The sequence below is a fragment of the Arvicanthis niloticus genome, chromosome 3 (assembly GCF_011762505.2).
Source record: "Arvicanthis niloticus isolate mArvNil1 chromosome 3, mArvNil1.pat.X, whole genome shotgun sequence".
Lineage (NCBI taxonomy): Eukaryota > Metazoa > Chordata > Mammalia > Rodentia > Muridae > Arvicanthis > Arvicanthis niloticus.
The window spans coordinates 73,666,981-73,689,745 of record NC_047660.1 but is presented as its reverse complement, the minus strand read 5'-3'; the positions used below and the strand labels follow the sequence as shown (position 1 = coordinate 73,689,745).

Here is a 22,765-nt window from a genome sequence, read left to right as displayed (position 1 = left end):
CTCTGGTAGCCGCCGCCCCCGCCCCCAACCCCGCCCGGCCCGGCACCTAGCCGAGCCCCGGGCCCAGCATGGCCGCCCCGGAGCCGGCCCGGGCCGCGCCGCCTCCGCCCCCGCCCCCTCCGCCCCCTCTCGGGGCTGACCGCGTCGTCAAAGGTGAGAGGTACCCGAAGCCCTGGGGGCCTGGCGTGAGGCGCGGTGTGAGGGCGGGCGGGAGTCCGTCCCCTTAGGAGCGGGCCCGGCGGGGCGGGCGAGTGACTGGCTGCCTCCCTTAGGGAGTGGCCCCTGGGCGGGTCCCCGCTGGGCCGGGCCGAGGCGGTGGCTGCTCCGCCGTCTCCCGCTCGTCCTGCAGGCCCGGGCGGGTGTTCTGCGCCGGGTGTCGCTAACGCGGGGTTAGGGCCGCCGGCCGCAGCAAGCCTCTTTCTTTCCTGCTTTGCCCGTTACCGGCGCAGCGCCCGCGTTGAGCTTCCGGCTCATCGACAGCTGCACTCCCGGCTTGCCGGGGCTCACCGAGGGGCCCTGGATTCCCTTAGCCGCACGCCGTCGGATTCGCCCGGGTTCTGGCCCACGCCTGGTCCGGAGTGACAGCGCCTAGGGAGCGCTAGCCGCAGGGGGTTTGCGCTCGGCCCTCAGGTGCCACTCGGCGCGGAAATTGGGAAAACCGCGTGGGACTGAACAAGGGTGTAGGATCTATCTAGGCGTGACCTAGGAACCCAGACGTAGCTGCAGGACGGGAGAAAGCCCTATTACAGAGAAGAGGCAAAAAGTCGCATGTATAGGAAGTAGTAGTTATTTTTAAAAACGTCAGCACTTAGCAGAAAGGGTTTTAAATGTCTCCTCTAAACGCACGACATGTTCTTCCGAAGAAAAAGTGAAATTCTTCTGAGCCAGGGAAGAGTTAGTGGATGTTTGTGTACAGATAAACAGATTTATTTAAAATAGAGAGGCAGTTGAGAGTTCCTTAAAAGTCCAATCTCTCAGAGAGAGTCCATCTACCACTCTAATACTATGGATATTAGTAAGAACTGGGATTATCTTAGTGTGTAGTCAATAAGCAGAAATCGTAAATTGAAGATTTCGCCATTTAGATTATGTTTACTTTTAAAGGTATTTTAATTTTCAAATTCAGTGTCTCAAGTATAGACTGGCACAGTGTTTAATTGCTGTTAGCTCTGTTTTGAATGTGACCATGGTTTGCCATTAAAATACCTTAAAACAAGAAAACCTTTTCTCGTGTATGTGTGTGTGTGTGTGTGTGTGTGTGTGTGTGTGTTTTGAGATTGGTAGCCCTGGCTGCCCTGGAACGGAGTCTGTAGATCAGGCTGGCCTGGAACTCAGAGACATGCCTGCCTCTGCCTCTAGGCAATTGCCTGCCTCTTTCTTAACTATATTTCCTATATGCTTATTTCTCTGGGTACTTTTCACCAGAATAATAGCTGAGGTAATAGTCACATAACCGAATCATGTATTTATATTGTCCTTATGTGAATCTTGTTCCTTGTTATTTATGTAGCAATCTTTTTCCCCTATCTCTTTAATAAAGAGAAAATGAGTTTCCAAGCATAAGGCAGATTCCTTAGGGGTGAGTTGTGAGTCTAATACATAGCCATTTATACTTTATTGTTTTGAAATGAAAACTGTTTTCTTAGTATTACTGAAAGGAGCTTGTTTGGGAAATTTCAGTTATAAAGCTTATGGTTAATGCATGTTATGTATTAGTTGTATCTTTATGGTGACAACTTTCATTTCCATGTGGAATGTATTAGAATTCCTGATACTGTGGTGGCACATGCCTTTAAGCCCACCACTCTGGAGGCAGAGGCAGGAAGATTGCTATTAATTTTGAGGCCAGTCTGATCTATATAGCAAGTTTCAGGCTAGCCAGAGCTACATAATGCACCCTGTCTTAAAAGATAAATAAGTAAAACAACACATAAATAAAAGCTCTGATTTCATAAATCCAGGATATTTTCCCAGCTTTACATATATACTACTTCATTAGATTTTGGGGAAAATTGCCAGTAGTATTGAGTACAAGTAGTCTTTTCCTCTTTGGAACTTTCCTTTTTTGTCTTTAAATTTTAGGCTCAATGCTTCTATTCTAAAGACCTTTATTTTATGGACAAGTTTTTTTTTTTTTTTTTTTTTTTTTTTTTTTTTTTTTTTTTAAAGATTGATTTTATTTTATGTGTTTGGATGTTTTGCTTGCATGTTACATATGTGTACCACATGTGTATGGTGCCCCATGAGACCAGAAGAGGGTGTTATATCCTGTGTAATTGAAGTTACAGAAGGCTCTTAGCCATATGGGTGTTAAAAACCCAACTTATATCCTTCGGAAGAGCAGGCAGCAAAGGCTCTTAACTGCTGAGCCATTTTAAGTCCCCAGGCATATAGGTTTTTAAGAGAATAATACAATGTTTTGTTAATAGTCACACTTAGGAAATACACATGTAAGTTTGAGAGATTTTAATACTATAGGTGTTTCATTTATAAATGTGATGAGTCTGTTACTAAAAATTTAGTAGCAACTATATTTCATGGTCATGGATAATTAGATTTCTTGGTTATATTTAGTTCTGAACCTTGTAGTTCAGCTACTGACTCAGCTCGAACTCTTTTCATTAGAAATTTAGTAGAGAGGTTGGTTGTTGGTCCCGTGTACTGCTCTTACAGAGGACCAGAGTTCCATTCTCAGAATCTATGTTAAACAGCCCACAGCTGTCTGACTTGTTTCAGAAGATCTGATACTCTCTTCTGTGCTTCATGGGATGCTGCATTCACTTTCATATACGCCCACACAGACATATATCCATACACATAATTAAAAGTAAAAATTTAAAAAATTAACCGGATATGGTTAGTCACAATAGCATATGTTCATAATTCCAGGTCTTGGGAGGCTGAGAAAGGAAGATCATCAGTTCAGGATCAGCCTGGGCTACTTAGTGAGACTATGTCTCAAAACTAAACGAAATAAAATGTTCCTGAAGCTTTTGTTACTCCCTTTTTGGGTGGCGAGGTGGGGGGCTATATTTCAGTTGAGAAATGGAAACAGGTTGGTGAGATGGCTCAGTGGGTGAAAGTGCTTGCTGTCAAGGTTAACCATAATTAATTCCTGGGACCCACATGATGGAAGCAGAGAACCAGTTCCTCTTCAAAGTTGTCCTCTGTCCCTCTGGATACCCCCCCCCCACACATATATGCACAATAAATAAATGGAATAAATTTAATAGAATATAGGCTTAACAGAAAAGAAAATGGAAACAGTAGGAAAAACAACTGTGCATATGTACCTTATTGCCACATCAGTAAAATGGTGTAATTGAAGTACAAAATCCTGATTTAGGAGTATTCCTCCCTTCCACGCCCAACAGATTTACTTAGCCTCATTTTTCCAGTTACTTTTCCTCCCTAAATTGTGCATGGTTTGCTTCATAAACTTAAAATTCAGTTTTGTAAAGCTGTCTGTAATTATAACATGAAATTCACCTTCATCCCATAATAGTGTTTAGATTATATCCATTTTAGCACCTACAATTTATAAGGTAGTTTTAGTTTTTAAAGAAAAATATTATTAAGCTTTCAGTGTTTGAGGTGTGTGTCGAAGAAATGCCAAGGCACTCATGTGGGTGTCAGTTTTCTTATTCTACCATATGGGTCTTAGCAGTTCAACTCAAGTTATATCAGGCTTGATGGCAAGGCACTGTATCTGCTCAAGTATTTCACACAGCCCCTGTTTTGATTTTTTTTTTTTTTTTTTTAAGTCAGGGTCATATGTAGCCAAGAGGTTGGCCTCAAAGTCAGTTGTTTAGCTGAGGGTGGACTTGAATTTATCACCTGGTTTCATTTCACCAAGTGCAAGGAGTACATGCATATACTACCATGCCTAGCAATAATTTTCTAGGTTTTATTAATCATAAATTATCACCTTTTCAGATTGAACCAAAATGCTGAAAAGAGCTCATTTTGTTTTAAACTGATTTTTTTTTTTAATGGCCAGGCATATTCATTTAGCTTATAAATCGAGTTCATTTGCCACTCTACTTCCAATACTTTATTTTATTAGAGTTGTTTAATTTTTATCATAGATTTGCAAATGATTCATAATATTCATACACATGCTGATTTCACTGTTGTACACAAATATTTTTAATTCATATTTTAAAAGCAGTTTGAATGTTAGTTTTGTTTACAAAGTATTTTATAGGCTTCCATATCAAGATAACTTCTTAAAGTGATTTTTCTTTTTTACCCCTGTTAACATTTTAACCATACTAAGATAAATTTTAGTACCATGTGTTCTATAGAAAGCAACAGATCAGAGACAATAACATATGTGTTTAAAGGTAAAGAGAAAGGGCTATGGTAGCAAGTTATCTTAGAAAGAAAATGTCAAGAAGGGAAATACAGCTGCTCAGGAGATAGCTGAAAGCTAGACCTATTGAATGAATAAGCAAAAATTATAAGGGAAAATTTGTTGAAAAGAACCATGAAGAATTAAGTGTGTTTTAGTGTCAATCATACAACTTCATTTCAGCATAAAAATGTTAATTTATATTCAGAGGTGAAATGATCAAGCTGACTGTACATAAAATTTATTTTAGGATGTGAAAGTTATAAAATAGTAATGGGACAGTGGTGGAGCATGCCTTTGATCTCAACATTTGGGAGACAGAGGCAAGGTGGATCTTTTGAATTTGAGGCCAGCCTGGTCTACAGAGTGAGTTCCAGGACGGCCATGACAACACAGAGAAACTTTGTCTCAAAAAACAACCAACTAAACAAACAAAAAGTTATAAAATAGTAACTATAAAATTTTTGCTTTATGCTTCTTACCTTGTAGGAAGACAGTGGCAGTATAAGAAGTAAAGTTTTGCTGGGCAGTGGTGGCGCACGCCTTTAATCCCAGCATTTAGGAGGCAGAGGCAGGCAGATTTCTGAGTTCGAGGCCAGCCTGGTCTACAGAGTGAGTTTCAGGACAGCCAGGGATACACAGAGAAACCCTGTCTTGAAAAAACAAAAAACAAAAACAAGGAAAAAAAAGAAGTAAAGTTTTGATCCTTAGGAAAATAAGTACTCATGAAAAGTTGACAAATTTCATTAAATATGAATGTGGTTGTAATTATTGTGGTTATTGCAGAACTAGGAAGGTGTCTCAGTTCAAAGGATGTAGTAATGTCTGGTCTGGCAGAGCTCTTTTAAAAGATACAGTTTGACTATGTAGGCTTCAATGACCAGGTTGGCCTTGAACCCAGATCATCTGCCTGCCCTTGCCTCCCTAGTGCTGGGATTAAAAGTGCCACCACATCTTTTTTTAAAAAAAAAAAAATGGGAGAGAGATATACATTAATAAAAGCTTTTTTTTTTTTTTTTTTTTTTTTGGAAAAGAAGCCTTTAAAAATGGATAGGATTGAAGTAAAAAGAAGGGAGGGCCCTTTACATGTGCAACATTTATTATGTACATGCTTCATACCAGACATGTAACATAGTTGGTAGTGCACTTGCCTAGCATGCAGGAAGCCCTGAGTTTTCATCTGTAGTACCACATAAACCAGGTATAGTAATACATCTCAGTATTTAGGAAATTGAGTCAGAAGTATCAGAAATTCAAGGATATGTTGAGTTTAAAGTCAGCTTGTGATACACGAGACTCTGTTTTAAAATAAAATATAAGTTACAATCTTAACTGATACATGAGACTTTAAAAATAAAAGATAAGTAAGATATAGTCTTAACATGGAAAATATGGTGGTGACACCGAGTAAATATCAGTTAGAAAGTACTATTAGAATGATAAGGGAAATGACAATCTCAATTTAAAAAGCATCACTGATCATAATGTTTACAGGTACCCCCTTGAAAGATTAGTGGGAATGGAACAGAAAGGTATAGAGTTTGGGAAAAAAAAATAAAAGAAATGTATGGCAGTTAAAATGTAAGGTGTTTGGCAAGGAATGGCAGATAAAGTTGAAAAGGGACCTTTTGTGTTCCAAGTTAAAAAACTGAAGTTTTAGCTTGCTATAGCAGGCTAGCCTATGAATGATTAAGAATGCAAGCTGTAGATAGAATTAGACTTCCTGGCTTTGAAAACTAGCTGTGCCACTGAATAAACCTCAGGTAGGACAAGTTCTTAACGTTCTAAGTCTTATTTTCCTCATCAAAGGTAGAGTTAATATGGTCTTTTTTTTTTTATAGAGTTTATGAAATATTAATGAGAATAGTGCATATAAAGTGTGTACCATAGTGCCTAGCCAGGCATGTGACTTGTTTTGAATCATTGTTTTTAAGTAGAATAGTGATCCCTTACCATTTTGAAAGCTAACTGATGAAATTTTCTGAAACAAAATTATTAGAGGAGACAGAAGCTTTACTTTAGTTTAGTTATGTTAGTAGAGTAGTTCAGGAGAAGGATGGCCAAAACATCAATTAAGGGAAAGGAAAAGATGTGTCTTATGCTTAATAAAAATAATATGAGGTAGATACATATTGGATAAATGATGAGGAATGGGAATGAAACAGATCAATAACTCTGTGGGATAATAAGACTAAATTTGCTTTAAGGAGATTGAACAGTTATAGTGGAAGTACAGATTGGAATTACTTGTTAAAAGACTGCGAATGATCAGTTTTGGAAAGACTTCATTGAAAAAAACCTTAAGATTCAGGATACTGAAAACTATCTTACTCAGTAAAGTGCCTGTGGAAGTAAAAGCACTTTGTGTGTAAGCCTGCTAGCCCAGGTTTGAGTCCAGAACCCATGGTGAAAGAAGAGAAGTGTTTTTTTCCTTTTATTGAGTAAGAAACTGTTTCCTGTCATATAGTGTACACATTCAATCCCAGGATTTGGGAGGGAGACACAGGAATGCTCTTAAGTTCAGCCATAGCCTGAACTAAGTAGGAGAGACTATTTAAACAAGGAAAACTTAAACAAAATAAAACTACCTAAAATTTTGAGCCTGGAAATTAGCTATGCTTTGTTTTATTGAAGATGAATAGTAGAATTAAAGTTTTCTAATAGAGATTAGATGATAAGAATTGAAGTAATGTTGACACAATGCAGTTAAAAGAAAATTCAGTAATGAAGATGTAAAAAAACTTGGAGTCATTATAGAAGTGACTCAATGATTAATAGTCTTTTTCTTTCAAAAAGAAAAAGACTATTTCTGAGTTCCTTTCCCTGCACCCACATCTGATGGCTTAACAACCACCTGTAACTACAGTTCCAGTGATTGTGAAGCCCTCTTCTGGCCTCCAGGGCCATCTGCTGCACACATGTGCTACACATACACATACTCAGGATCACACTTCTTACTTGTTGCTTATGGAGAAGACTCTCGGTTCCCAGCACCAACCTTGTGGTTAACAACCATCTATAACTCCAGTTCCAGGAATCTTAATATTCTTTTCTGACCTCCATGGGCACCGGGCATGCACACAGCACACAGCACACATACATACAAGCAGGTAAAACACTCACACATCTATAATAAATCTAAAAAAAAAAAAATTTAAATATAAAAATAATTAACTCTTAAAAAGCTTAAAATTCAGAAAGGGCTAAAAATCACAATGTTTTTTTAATCTGAGTAATTGGCAATAGTGATACTATAACACAGGTAACAACGAAGGAAACAAAATTTGAAGATGGGATACTTAAATAATAACCACAATTAAAGAGACCTCTGAATGCTTTGAAATTTTAAGAACAGTGCTATTTTATTTTTTGGATCTTTCTTTAGATCTTGCGGCTACTCATAGAACTACATTGGACTGATGAAAAGCCTGTGGTTTGGTTTGGTTTGTGGTTTTTTTTGAGATAGACTTTTTAAATTATTTATTTATTTATTTTTGAGATGGACTCTTATTGAGCTTAGACTGGCCTTAAATTCTTGGTCCACCTGAATGCTGGCATAACAAGTATACAGCTGAGGAGCCGTTTGATGATCACTTAGGTCAAATGAAACTTGTCATTGTGTTGGTATAAAGACGTGATACTGGAGCATCATTTAGATCAGATTGAACCATGGCTCTGCACTTTAAGAAGCTAAACCACCTCTGAATCTATTACCTCATTGATGAAATGGAGATAATATCTGTGTGATCACACAAGACATCTCTGAAAATCATGAGGGACTATGTATTGAAAGTACTTTACAGACTAAATTATTATAAATAACATTGTCATTACTACATAAATTGGTTTTAAGATTGATGAGTATTTTAGAAACTATTACATAGTAATAATTGAATCAACTATATTATGTATCATTTGATATATAGGAATGAAAGACAGCTTCTTTACGTTTAAGGTGCTCATAAGCTGGTAATGAAGACAGGCATTTAATGATGTAATTGGTACATACTATAATATAAGCATGCATCATGTCCTATGTTATTTGGTCTAAAAATAAAGGATACTGTTAATATAGGCTGGGAATATCATAAAAGTTTCCAAGAGTGAAACATTAAATGATAAAGACAAAGGGTAACTGGGTGTGACGGTTCATTCATGAAATCCTATTATTCCAGTGTATGGGAGGGCTAAGGGAGGAGATTGTGGAAGTCCAGGTTCAGCATGGTTATAGTGAATTCCAGATGAGTTTGAGCTCACAATGTGAGACCTTGTCTCAACTCTCCCAACATAAGGTGAGATTATATACCCAAAACAATATGACATGCAAAGTAAATCAGTCTTATTGGTCCATCTATATCCATCCATCTTATCTATCCATCTATTATCTTATCTATTGAACAGATTGTTACTTATGTAACTTAGCTGGCTTGGATCTTGCTATGTAGATCAGGCTGGCCTCAAACTCATAGACGTCTGCCAACCTCTGCCTCCTGAGTGAGCACTGTTCTCTGCACTACCATGCAGAGAGTTTTAAATAAGTTAGTGTCTGCAACAGAATATGTTCAGAATTTAAGTTAGTGGTAAAAGATGATAGAATAAAGGTGTGTATTTGATCATGAGGGACCTTTATACCGTGTTAAAAGAATTTGTCTTTTAGGGATGATAGATACTAGCACAGTGGTTAAGAGTACTTCCTCTTCTTACAGAGGACCTGGATTCAGTTCCCAGCACTTTCATGGTGGTTCACAGCCATTCATACCTCTAATTCCAGGTGATTGGATGCCCTATTTTGACTTCTCAGGACACCAGGTACACATGTGTACACAGACAGACAGACAGACCACTCATACACATAAAATAAATCTAAATTAAGAAATAATTTGAATTTTATATAGTAAAGCCAATCTGAAATGGAATATTGATATTTGAATTTTAGAAAGAGTATTCTGTAGGTTTAGGTAAGTGGCTCAGTAAGTAGAATGCTTGAGGACCTGAATTCTGTTTCCAGAACTCAAATAAAAAGTGCTGGTTGTGGCAATACTTGCTAGTAATCCCATTACTGGGGAGGTTGAGACAGGCAAGTCTCCAGATCTCTCCTGCCTGTCAGCATAACCTAGCCTATTTGGTGGGTCCCAAGCCACTGAGAGACCCCATTTTTAAAAAAAAAAAAAAAGGTATGACACCCAGGTTTGTCCTCTGGCCTAGACACATGCTCATAAAGAATATCTTGTAATGGGTAAAATGGGTAAGATTGTAGTGGTTGGGCATGAGAAGGGAAGTAAGTCTTTATTCAGTGTCTGTGGTAACTAAAGAGACCTATTTTCTATGTAGGGTGAGGAAGTCATGTCTAGGATTATTTGCAGATTAATTTGATAACTGTTTTGGTAATGGTTTAGATGAAAAGACACTGCATTCACTTTTGGCAAGTTAAGTTTACAAAATCATGAAGTTGGAGATATTTGATAGTTTAATGTGGATCTGGAGTATAAGGATGGGATCTGAACTGAAGCTTTCTATTTAGAAGTCTGCAAAATATAGATGCTAGTGCATATTTGTGATCTTAGTAGCACTTAGGAGGCTAAAGCACTAGAATTTCATGTTTATGGCCAGTATAGACTATCTATATACTGGAAGCTATCATTTTGAGTAAGATTACTAACTCAAGAGTAGTATGAGAGCAGGCACAAAGACAGGACCCGTAAGACCACCACTGACATTTAAGGTTCAAGAAAAAAAGAGGGTTGGGATTGTAGCTTAATTGATAAAATGCTTGCTTAGCACTCAACAAGGCCATGCTAGGTCTCCAGCACTGTATAAACCAGACAAGGTGCTGCACATTTATTGATTGTAACATTTAGGAGGTGGAGGCTAGAGGATCAGGAGTTCAGTGTCACCCTTGGCTACATAGTGAGTTTAAGGCCAACCTAGTCTGCATTAAACAGGTAAGTAAAAGTTGATTATGCTGGCATTCATCTTTAATTGTACTACTCTGGAGGCAGAGGCAAGTGGATCTCTGAACTTGAGGCCAGTTTGGTCTATGCAAGTTTCAGCTCAGCCAGAGCTACATGCATGGTGAGGCTGTTATGTTTTATAGAAAAAAAAAGAGGCCAAGATATGTTTTGTAGAGCTTGGTATGATAAGGTGAGAGGGCTGCCTCTGCAGGCCCATGCTGAGTACCCCTTTCCCCTGAGGTACCAGCCATGTGATGGGTTTAGTATAGAGTTTGTTTAGGGCATGAGAAAAGGAGTTGGGAAGGGAGTGGAGGGAGGCAGGCAGGCAGGCAGGCAGACAGACAGACAGACAGACTGACTGACTGACTGTCTAGAGGCCAACCAGGAACATATGGAAAGAGAAGGGGGAGGGGAAAGGGGAGAGAAGAAAGGGTCAGGGAGAGAAGGGGCAGAGAATTAAGAGAATGAGGAGGGAGCAAACAGCCCCTTTTATAGTAAGCCAGGCATACCTGGCCATTGCCAGGTAACTGTGTGGTGGAGCCTAGAAGGAATGCTAACAGAGACCCTATCACAAACAAAACAGAATGGAAGAAGTATATGAAATAAACCAGTGAGACACTGAGTTAAAAAGTAAGGTGCAAAGTCAGGTAAGTTATTTTGAGAACCCAAGAAGAGAGAATTAATTACAAGGTAGGGAATAGCATAGAAGCCAGATAATGAGAAGTTTGGGTTGCCTGGAAGTGCCTTGGACTAGCTAAATTGGAGACTGGATTTGTAGAATTACTGAGTGATTTTGATAATTTTATACTTGCCACAAACATTTACAAGCTAAGTTATTTGAAAATTGGGATTTTTGCCTGCCAAGCAGTTTGGAAAGACAGAAGGGCAAAACATCTAGAATGCTTTAAAAGTGGATGGATGATGGAGTAGCTTCATTGTAAGAATTAAAGGTAACCAAAAAGGAGTTGATAAGAAAGGACTCTGCAGGTTCTGTTTTAAAAAGAATTTATTTTTATTTATTTATTTGTGTGTGTTTTGTGCTAAATTTATTTCTGGGTGTGTTATGCTAAGGATTGATTTTTTATTTGTGGCTATGTTGTGCTGAAGATTTCTTTTTATCTATTTGTTGTGCTCAAGCTCACACATTTGCATGTGTGCAGAGGTCAGAAGACAAAATCAAATCTGGAGCTGGTGTCACAGATATTTATGAGCCACCTGACATAGGTGCTAGGACCCAAACTCCAGTTTGTTTTATTTTGCAGTGCTCTACCTGGAACCTGGGGCCTTGGTAAATGCTGAGAAAGTATTCTACCATTGAGCTATACAAGCCCAGATCTCCAGGTTCTTATGTAATAGACTTAAACTGCAGATGAAGAAAAGGGAGTGAAACCAGAACATAAAGGAATTTTGTCATTTTGGGGTTGCAGTTTAGGAGGTAAAACAATAATCATGGAGTGTTCAAACCTCTTGGTTCTTCAGTTTTAGGTAGGTCATGCATTTGAATATTGACAGTGAAGCAATTTAGAAGGGATATGAGGTTAGGATGACAGAAAACAGTTTAAATTTAATAGATGGCAAAGACATGGGTCAACTAGTTAGAAGATAATATCTCAAAGGAAGACTATTTTTGTTCTTCAGTGTAGCGACAATGTTGAAAATTAGAATGGAGAAGAAAAAAGTTGGAGTTGTAGACCATGGAAAACCAAGCAGGATCCACTTTGAAAACAGCTTTTTTCTTTAGGAGAAGCGAGATTTAATTAAGCATGAGATATTATGTGAAGAGATGGTTTGTGTATGTAGTGGGAAAAGGTAGTTTTGTATTTGTTGTTATTTTAATTTATAAAAGAAGTCCTAGAGTCCTCAAAGTGTTTGGAAGAGGAGAACACTAGAAGAAAATGTCATGAAGAAAAGGACAATAGGTAAATCAGAGACATAGAAGTATAGTGAGTGTCTTGGAGATTTGTCAATAATAAATGGTAATAGTAGGAAGCATAGATAGGGTTGACTGACCACTAGAGAAAAGTTTTTCTTTTAGCACAGGCTACATGTGCCTTAAAACTGGAGGTCTCAAAGGGCTAAGATTTTACAGGTCTTGCTTAGAATGAGGAGCAATATTAATTTCCAAGATTCTTTGCTTATTGATGACACAGTAAGTTTTCTGGTTCTCTTTCATTCCTGCTGTCTGCATCTTCAGTTTAATTTTTAAAATATTTTAATATTTTGTTTTCTGCTTTTCAGTATATTTTAATTTTTTTAAAAATTTTATTTTCATTGGTGTTCTGCCTCCAGGTATATCTGTATGAGGGTGTCAGATCCCCTGGAACTGGAATTACACAGACAGTTGTGAACTGCCATGTGGGTGCTGGGATTTGAAGTTGGGTCTTTTGGAAGAGCAGCCAGTGTTAACTGCTGAACCATCTCTCCAGCCCCCCTCCATCCATATATATTATGGATGACCTGGAGCTTGTTGTATAGACCAGATTAGTATTGAGCTCAAAGAGGCCCTCTTGCTTCTTCTGCCTCCTGAGTGCTAGGATTAAAGGCATGTTTTGCTTTGATTTGTTCTCCTTTGTTGTTGTTGTTTTAATAAATTTATTTATTTACTTTACAACCCAATATCAGCCCTTCTAGTATCCCCTTATGTAATCCCCCCACTCCCCTAAGAAAGGGAAACCCCCCTCTGGTGTCAACCCCTTCCCACCTACCCTGCACATCCAGTTGCTGCAGGACTAGGCACATCCTCTCCCACTGAGACCAGACAAGGCTGTCCATTTGGTTGTGAGATCTACAGGCAGGCAGGTAGTCAGCAAGCTCAGGAACAGTATCTGTTCCAGTTTGGGGAACCTGCATGAAGACCAAGCTGCGCTTCTGCTACATATTTGCAGGAGGCTTAGGTCCAGCCCATGCTTTTTCTGTGATTGGTGATTCAGTCTCTGGGAGCCCCCAAGAGTCCAGGTTAGTTGTCTTTGTTGTTCTTCCTGTGGAGTCCCTGTCCTCTTCAGGTCCCTCAATCTTTCTCCCAATTCCTCAAGCTCCATCTACTGTTTGGATGTGAGTTTCTGCATCTCTTTCCATTGGCTGTTGGGTGGATCCTTTCAGAGGACAGCTATGCTAAGTTCCTGTATGCAAGCATTTCAGTATGCAAGAGTTTCATTAATAGTGTCTGGTTGGTTCTTGCTTGTGGAATGGGTCTCAATTTGGGGAAGTCATTGTTTGGCCATTCTCTCAGACGCTGCTCTTTGTCCCTGTACATCTTGTAGGCAAGACACATTTTGAATCAGAGGCTTTGTGAGTGGGTTGCTGTCCTTATCCTTTCACTGGGAATCCTGCCTGGCTACAGGAAGTGACCACTTCAAGATCCATATCCCCCATGGCTAGGAATCTTAGCTGTTCTGCTGCATTGTTTTTAAGACAGGGTTTTCCTACATATTCCTGACTGGCCTGAAACTTGAATCAAGCTGGTCTTGAATTCATGACAACTCTCCTGCTTCAGCCTCACAATATCTAGGATTACAGCCATCTCAGCTAAGGCTAATAATTATTTTTATATGCACGTGGATGTGTGGGTGTAGTCAGACAACCTCAAGTTTCATTCCTCCTTTTTTGAGCTGTGGCCTAGTTCTCAGTTTTTTATAACATGTATATATTTTGTGTGTACATGCTTGCATGCATATGCCATTGTGAGTATGTGGATGGGTGGTCAGAGAACAACTCTTCTGTTCGTGTGGACCTCTGTGATCAAACTCAGGTAATCAGGCTTTTTTTAAAAAAAACAAAACAAAACAAAAACAAAAAACCACTGAGCCATCTTTCCCCCTTGCTTTTTGAGATAGGGTTTCTCACTGGGATCTGATGTTCAAAGTAGGCTTTGCTGGCTGGCCAGCCACTCCAGGGATCTACTGCTTGTCTTTGCCGCTCTAGCTCCGAGATTACAAGTGACAGCTATTATACTAGGCTTTTTTATGTGGGTGCTAGTGGTCAAACTCAGGTTGTCATGTACTTTAACAACTGAGCTATTTTTCTAGTCCCTCAAATGTCTAGTATAAAATTCTATTTTACTTTATATTATTTAATAAACTTAAATTTAAATTCATTGAATACACTTACTGGATTCATGTAGTATGTTTTCCTATGTATATGACCTCAAAAATATGCTTTTATACCATCAAAAATAGATAGGCCTGGTGAGACAGGCATAGTAGCACATACCTATAATTAATTCTAGAACTTAGAGGCAGACACAAGAGGATCACCTCAGTCTTGTAGCCAATCTAGTTTACATATGGAATTATAGACCAGCCAGACTACCTACCTGAGTAGGTAATAATAATAATAATTTCAATAATTTTGAGTCAGCTCAAAAAATTGGTGGTGTGGTGGTAGTGGTGATGGACAAGGGATGACAGACAAGAAAACCAAAAGAAAGACAAAGACTATCTTCTATACCATTTGTAAATACTATTTAATTGTACAGTTGGTGATTATTTGTGGAAATCATAAATACATTCTTCAGGAATGGAAAAAGTTACTACTTCAATAGTAAGACTTATGGCACCTCTTGGGAAAAGTTAATAGGGAAAGGGTTTATGAATATTTAAAAACTGCTGTTATCATTTAATTTAGATTGAAGTAAAAAATGATTTGCTTTTGAAGTGTTCTATAACTCCAATAGGAAGACTGCATTAATATTAATGCATTGGTATTAAAGATGTATATAAAGACAGGGTAAAAGTAGTTTGTGAATAATAAGAAGGTGAAAAAAGCAGTATTGCTATATTATGAAGTGTTAGTTAGTTATATGTGGGCAGTAAAATAAGTTAAATTACATAGGTAAACATTTGACTTTGGTTTTATCTATGTCCCTAAAAGATCATATTAAAATTAATTAGAAAACATTGTTTTTATGTTTGTATTAAGAACATGGAAGATAGACTGGCAAAAGATATCAGCAGATAAAGGCACTTGCTGCCCTGGCAACCTGAGTTTGATCCTGGAACCCATGTTTAGATGGAAGTAAAAAAAACCAAAAAACCACAAAAATTGTCCTCTGACCTCCACATACATCATGCACTCACATACATCATGTAGACTAGTGATTCTCAACCTTCCTATTACTCTGACCCTTTAATACAACTTGTCATGATGTAGTGACCCCCAACCATAAAATTATCTTCATTACTACTTCATAGCTGTAATTTGCTACTGTTAATGAATCATAATGTAAATACTTATGTTTTCCAGTGGTCTTAGGTAACACTGTGAACAAGGTGAGAAATACTGATATAGATACATACACATATAGTATAATAATTATTTTAGAAATAACATGGAAGATTATCTTACTTATTTTATCTTACTAAATTTTGTTATTCAGGTGTATGTAGTTATATCTGTTTTGGTTTTTTTGTTTTTTTGAGACAGGGTTTCTTTTTGTAGATCTGGTTGTCTTAGAACTAGCTCTGTGGACCAGGCTGACCTTAATTCACAGAGTTTAAGCCTCTGCACCACCACTGCCTGGCATCAATTATATTTTATAGTTGGAATATGCATTATAATCAAAGGGTTCTGACTGAAAATGTTTTGTAGTAAAGAAAAAGCTTTAGTCATCTTTATTTTTATTCAAATGCAATTCTCTAACCATTCTTAATAAGGAACAGGGGTTTGTTTTTTGTTTTTTGTTTGTTTGGGTTTTTTAATTGGATATTTTATTAACATTTCAGATGCCATCCCCTTTCCCCATTCCCCTCCCTAGAAAACCCCTATTCCATATCCCCTTCTCCTTTTTGCTTTTATACTATTTTTTAAATGTTAATCAAAGGTTTTATAAGTTTGGTAATGCTTAATAACAAGATGCCCATACACTCATAAGTGTAGCCCAATACCCAACCTAGATATACCAACTGTCTTTGACTGGCGGAGACATGAGAACATCTGCCTCCATGTCTCCCCCCCCCCCCCCCCCCCCCGTCACCTAGCTCCTCCTCTTCTTGCTCCTCCTTTCCTCCTCTCCTTACTCCTTCTCTTCCTCTCCTTACTCCTCCCACCTTAGTTTCTTCTACATATCACCCTTCCTCAAAGAACAGGTTATTAAATGTAGCTTTTTCTTCCCCCCCCCAACCCCCTCAGTATTAGGGATTGAATCTAAGGAATGTCTTGCATTTTTGAGGCAGGTACTCTACCACTGAGCTATAGTCCAGATCTTACAGAGTTCAGCTGGCTAGTTTCCTTCATTTATATTTACTTACTTATTTGTTTGCCTGTGTGTGTGTTGTATTTATTTTTTGAGACAGGCTCTCAGTAGCCTAGGCTGAACCCAGATTTGCTAGGTTATAGACCTATATAGCTTAATAAAAAGAGTTGTAGAAGTTGGGTTCAGGGAAACACCAATAATTTCAGTACCTAGGAGTCAGAGGCAAGTGGGCTTCTATGAGTTCTTGACCAACCTGGTGTACATAGTGGATTCCAGGAGAGCCAGGCCTACATAGTGAGACTTTTTTTTTTTTTTTTTTTTTTTTGGTTATTTTATTTATTTACATTTCAAATGTTATATCCCAGCCGGGCGGTGGTGCCGCACGCCTTTAATCCCAGCACTTGGGTGGCAGAGGCAGGCGGATTTCTGAGTTCGAGGCCAGCCTGGTCTACAGTGAGTTCCAGGACAGCCAGGACTACACAGAGAAACCCTGTCTCGAAAAACAAAAACAAAACAAACAAACAAACAAACAAACAAACAAACAAAAATCAAATGTTATATCCCTCTTTCTGGTTTCTCCCTATCCCATCCTCCCCTCCACCGCCACTTCTATCAGGATGCTCACCCACTCAAACCTCAACTCCCTAACATCGCGTGTGTGTGTGTGTGTGTGTGTGTGTGTGTGTGTGTGTGTGTGTGTGTGTGTGTGTTTGCACAGACGTGCATGTGCGCTCACACAAGAACACTTAACATGTAGGATGGCCTGAGTTTCATCTCAAAATTACACACAAAGAGTAATTTGTTTATTCCTTTAGAAAAATTTTGTTTAAATTAACACTTGTATCCATTAAATGAGGAAGAAGAAGAAATCTGCTGGTGCTTTTCAAATCTATTTTTAAAATTTTTATTCAGTTTTACTTATTTAAATCCAATTATTAGCTTCTGTTTTAATATATTGTTCCTTATTTTATGTTCATTCAAAAAAAAAATGTAGCTGTTCCTTTTCCCCCAACTCATCGGCTGACATCTGAAGAAGTGTTTGATATGGATGGGATACCCAGGGTTGATGTTCTGAAGAACCACCTGGTAAAAGAAGGTCGGGTAGATGAAGAAATTGCACTAAGAATTATTAATGAGGGTGCTGCCATACTTCGGCGGGAGAAAACCATGATAGAAGTAGAAGCTCCAATTACAGGTAAACTTTACTTTTGTTTTGAATATTATTAAGCCAGTATTTAGATGATTGGAAAGTTGTTTCCCTTTCAATCACAAAGTTACTGATTAATACTGTATGGACATCGTCTTAATTTTACAAATTTTGGTATTTACACAAAACTAGTCTAATATGCTTTTATGAAGGTTTCATCAGTTGTATTGGCCATACTTCAGTTTGATTCAGCACTTACTTTGTTCTTAATTACTAGTGGCAAATGGTATTAGATACCTACGGTGATGATTTCAATGTCATTGAAAAGTACTGAGTTAAAAAGGGGGTTTATTGCCAGTGTTATAATCTTGTCATCCTTAGATTCTAAAAGAGGAGATTTATAAATTTGGATGAAAAATTCATTACTGACACAAATCTTGTTAGTTCTGTTACGTCTTGCTTTAGATCTTGAGCATATGAGCATTTGGTTACATAAAATCCCTATGATGACTCTTCATAAGCCACTTTTCAGATAGTTCTTGATAATATTTATATTATCTCTTGTTACAGAAGTTAGAGTTTAAGTAATATTTGTTAATTTAGAGGCTTTTTTTCATATCTGATAATCTTCTTGTTTCAGTGTGTGGTGACATCCATGGCCAATTTTTTGATCTGATGAAACTTTTTGAAGTAGGAGGATCACCTGCTAATACACGATACCTTTTTCTTGGTGATTATGTGGACAGAGGTTATTTTAGTATAGAGGTAATAATCATATACTGTCATTTGATTTGCTATTGTTAATAATAGATTATTTCTATTCCTAGTACAGTAAGTTTCTAAAAATACTTGTATTGGGTTCTTTTTAATACCTCTGTATATTCTGAAATATGTAGGAAAATCTATTACTTATTCCTTTTTCAGACCATCCAATTAGGTTTTTTTGTGTCATTTCCTATAGTTATAATTGTTTTTCTTCCAGTGGAAATGAGCAGACTAAGATCTTTATTTTCTTGTTATCTCATGGCTTATGAGTTAATGATGATTTCTTTTTTTACCTTCCTTGCCACTAAGGGCATTAAACCATGAGAAACATGATATTCTCTTTAAGTGAAATATTTTATGATTCTTTTATTGCTTAAACCCTAGATCTATGGTATTAAGACCTAAGAGTATCTGAAACTTAACTTTTTTAAACTTAAGAGGCATTAAAATGACCTATTGTTTGTCACTTAATTTAGTGATTCTTTTTGCTCCTTTCCTTTTTAATTGTATGAAAACTACAGAATGGCCTGTATTTTCTAACATGTATCTCTTCTTTCTTTAAATGAAAAATGGGACCATATGAAAACATTTTTCTCTATCTGATTTTCAAATATTCTGTACACTGTAATGTCTTTATAAACTGGTAAATATAAATCTAGGGTCATTTTAATATCTGTACTGTCTTCCATTGAATAAACAAGCAGTAACTTGTTAGATACTTAGATTCCCAAGTCTTTTTTCTCATTACAAAGATACCTTATTGGGATATTGTAGTCCTACATTTTTGTGTATTTACCCTATTATTTCTATAGGACAGATTTGTAGGTGGACTTGCTTAGTCAAAGCTCTGTCAGTATATAATTTATGTTACACATTTAATATATTCCAACCAGGTTTAAGCATTAACAGATACTGGTTAATTTAGTCCTCACAACATTGTGATGAGGTAAGTACTGTTATTTTATCCCTTTAGTACACAAGGAACTAACGGATTGAAGTTAAAGTAACTTGGCCAAAGTGGCACAGTCAAGCAGTCTGACCCTAAGCTTCTGTTTATTGTATGTTCTAAAGGGTATTGAGGCCTTCTTCTTCTTCTTTTTTTTTTTTTTTAATTTATTTTATGTATTTGAGTACACTGTTGCTTTCTTTAGACACACCAGAAGAGGGCATCAGATTCCATTATAGATGGTTGTGAGCCACCATGTGGTTGCTGGGAATTGAACTCCAGACCCCTGGGAGAGCAGTCAGTGCTCTTAACCTCAGATCCATCTCTCTAGCTCCCAAGGCCTTTTTATGTAACAAACTTCAGTTCTACTTAGTGTTATGTGTATCCATTTCTAAGGATTTTTCAGTGTACTGTACTTCTCAGTAAGGACTTTGGGAATCTGTTCATTCCTTCTGTTAGGAATTTTATTATCCTAGTTTGTTGTTCTTTCCATTCATAATTTTATTATTAAACCCTTTATTCTTTCTGGAATTACCTCAAGATTTTAAGAAAAATTATAAAATGGTTCTGCCTAATAAAGAATTTAGTATAATTGACAAAACCAGAAGGTAAAACTTAGTTGTTACTGAGCACATCAGTGTATATGTACTCATTTAAAATTATTTTGTAGCTTAGTTAATAGTAGATTTACTATTTTCGGGGGGAACTTTTTTCTTTTTTTTTTTCTTTTTGACTTTTATTTATTGGATATTTAATTTACATTTCAGATGCCATCCCCTTTCCCCATTTCCCCTCCCTAGAAAACCTCTATCCCATATCCCCTTCACCTTTTTGCTTTTATACAATTTTTTTAATGTTAACCATTGGCTTTATAAATTTGGTAATGCTCAATATCAGAAGTGTAACCTAATAACCAACCTAGATATATCAACTATCTTTGACTAGTGGAGACATGTCAACATCTGCCTCCATGTCTGACCCCCCTCTCTCTTTCTCTCTCATCACCTAGCTCCTCCTCTCCTTTTCCTCCTCCTCTCTTCCTCCTCCTCTCCTTACTCCTCCCACCTTAGCTCCTCCTACATATCACCCTTCCTGTTAAAATAAAACTTTTCTCTCAAAATACAGTTAGAGCATAACTACACCAATTTATGTCAGTAAGGTGCAAGATAGACCTAATACCCAGTCCATCATTTTGTTGACTAAGCAGAACCTCTGTCATCTCTCCTAAATAAAAGACTTAGATCTGAACCTGGCTTTTTTTTTTTCCTTCGCTTTAGAAGTAGATTTACTATTACAAAAAGAAGATAAAATATCAAAAACAAGTACAGCTTAGTTTTAGTAGATATTGGTTTTATTACTTTTTAAAAAATATAAAATTAAGGTCTAAATGCCTGTCAATGAACTTGGTTAAAAATAATTTTTCTTTTTGTATTATACAAATATTTATTTCTACATGAAATAGCCCCTTTTAATAATAAAATGTTAGTTTTTTATATTAAATCTAGAGAAATTCATGTATACAGAATGCTGTATGTTTCATTGTTTTTATATTACAAAAATTGCATTTTCTTTGAATTGAATTAGATAGTGGTTCTCAATCTTCTTAATGTTGTGACCCTTTAATATAGTTCTTCATATTGTGATGACTCCCAACAATAAAATTATTTTGGTTGCTACTTTGTAACTATAATTTTGCTACTGTTATAAATCATAATGTAAATGTTCATTTTCTGATGGTCTTAGGCTACTCCTGTGAAAGGGTCATTTGACTTTGCCCCCCCCCCAAATGTCATGACCCTAAGGTTGAGAACCGCTGGATTAGATCATAAATATCTGCTTTATGTAAGGAATCATTTGCAAACCACAAAGCAAACATGAAACATGGCCCTTGTGTTAGGTCGTGTGGCACAGTGCTTAAGATGAAAGATGAAAGGATCAGATCTGTCTTTATCCCATAGGAGCTTTGTGATTTTGGATAGGTTTCTTAGCTTACTGTTTTAGTTTCTTTATATATAAAATAGAGGTAATATGATAATTGCTTTTTGACCCTTTGGCTAAGATAAAGTGGGAATGCTAGTAAATACTTCATAGTTTGAGTAATAAAAAAAAAAACACTTTTTATTAGTGAAAAATTGTAAGGCATTCTAGTGCTCACCACATTATAAGTACTCTATAAATATTAGCTGCTATTATTTTTTGTATTATTATCTTTGCTAATATGCTCAAGGAAAGAAGCCATTTGCTAAGCTATATTAAGCAATCTGTAAATGTAAAGTAATTAAGTAGATTAACTTATTGATTCAGCAAGTATTCATTACTCTTTTGTTTGCTAGGTAACTTTTCTAGGAGAGTCAAAAGTCTGATTTTATGAAGTGTATATTTATTAAGGAATAAAGAGCAATAATAAAGAGTAATAGAATTTGTAAGGATAATACAGTTAGACGAAAAGAAGCAAAGATCAACTTGGTTAAATATAAGAAGAGTTCACGGGAAACATTTTTTTTTCAGTGTGTCTTGTATTTATGGGTCTTGAAGATTCTATACCCAAGCACATTATTCCTTCTGAGAGGCAACCATGAATGCAGACACCTTACTGAATATTTTACCTTTAAACAGGAATGTAAGTACTTTTAGGGGAAATATTTCTAGTTCTTTGGTGTTCCTTTGGGATGACGTGGGAAGTAAGAGATACGAAGGCTTCACAGTGCAACACTTAAAACATATACCATGGATAGCCACCAATGCACACTTTTGAGAGAAAATTGTTAAGGTACTTCAAGTCTATTTTCTATTAAATTTTATAGATGGGGCTATGAGTCGTTTGGGTTTTTTTTTTTTAAAGTGATGTGCTAATTTTATGTATTTATAAAGCATGTATAGTTTTAATGTTAACATTATTTTTCTTAGTAGTAAAATCCAAGACCAAAGGGATGGTGGTGGTATTATTGTTTCATAGCAGATTTTTAAAAATAGATTTATTTTTACTTTATGTATATGAGTATTTTTGCCTGAATGTATATGTACTACATGTGTACGTGGAGGTCAGAAGATCCCCTGGAACCTGAGTTAGAGATAGTTCTGAATAATTTTGAACAGAGTTTGGCTTAGTTCAGAGATAAAAGAACCTATAATACAGAGAACTGATAATAATTTTAGAACTGACAAGGCATGCTGCCACATGTCTTTAATCTTTACCCTTGGGAGGCAGAGGTAGGTGATCTCTCTATGTTTGAGGCCAGCCTCATCTATATACTGAATTCCAGGGCTGCATACTGAGACCCTATCTATAAAAAAGGAGAAACAATGTGTAGGGGACATAAAGATAAAGAAGAAACAGCATAGAATATTACAGATACAGTCATCTAATTTCAAGAATGAGGCAATCAAATATAAGATGAAATATGGAAATACA

At 37.0% G+C, this 22,765-nt stretch overlaps 1 protein-coding gene across 8 annotated transcripts in view; it reads left to right on the top strand.

The window, feature by feature from the left end:
* Ppp3cb (protein phosphatase 3 catalytic subunit beta) overlaps positions 1-22,765 on the top strand; it is a 50,155-nt gene continuing 27,390 nt past the window's right edge. For 5 of the 8 annotated variants that reach the window (XM_034497461.2, XM_034497460.2, XM_034497455.2 and 2 more), the window contains exons 1-4: positions 1-153; positions 17,490-17,690; positions 18,283-18,407; positions 21,862-21,973. In XM_034497461.2, the coding sequence (XP_034353352.1) occupies positions 69-153; positions 17,490-17,690; positions 18,283-18,407; positions 21,862-21,973 (523 nt within the window). In that variant the 5' untranslated portion in view covers positions 1-68. Of the gene's footprint in view, positions 154-354; positions 631-17,489; positions 17,691-18,282; positions 18,408-21,861; positions 21,974-22,765 lie in introns of those variants that run through there. The other 3 variants (XM_034497457.2, XM_034497456.2, XM_076931217.1) reach the window with 2 other exon arrangements.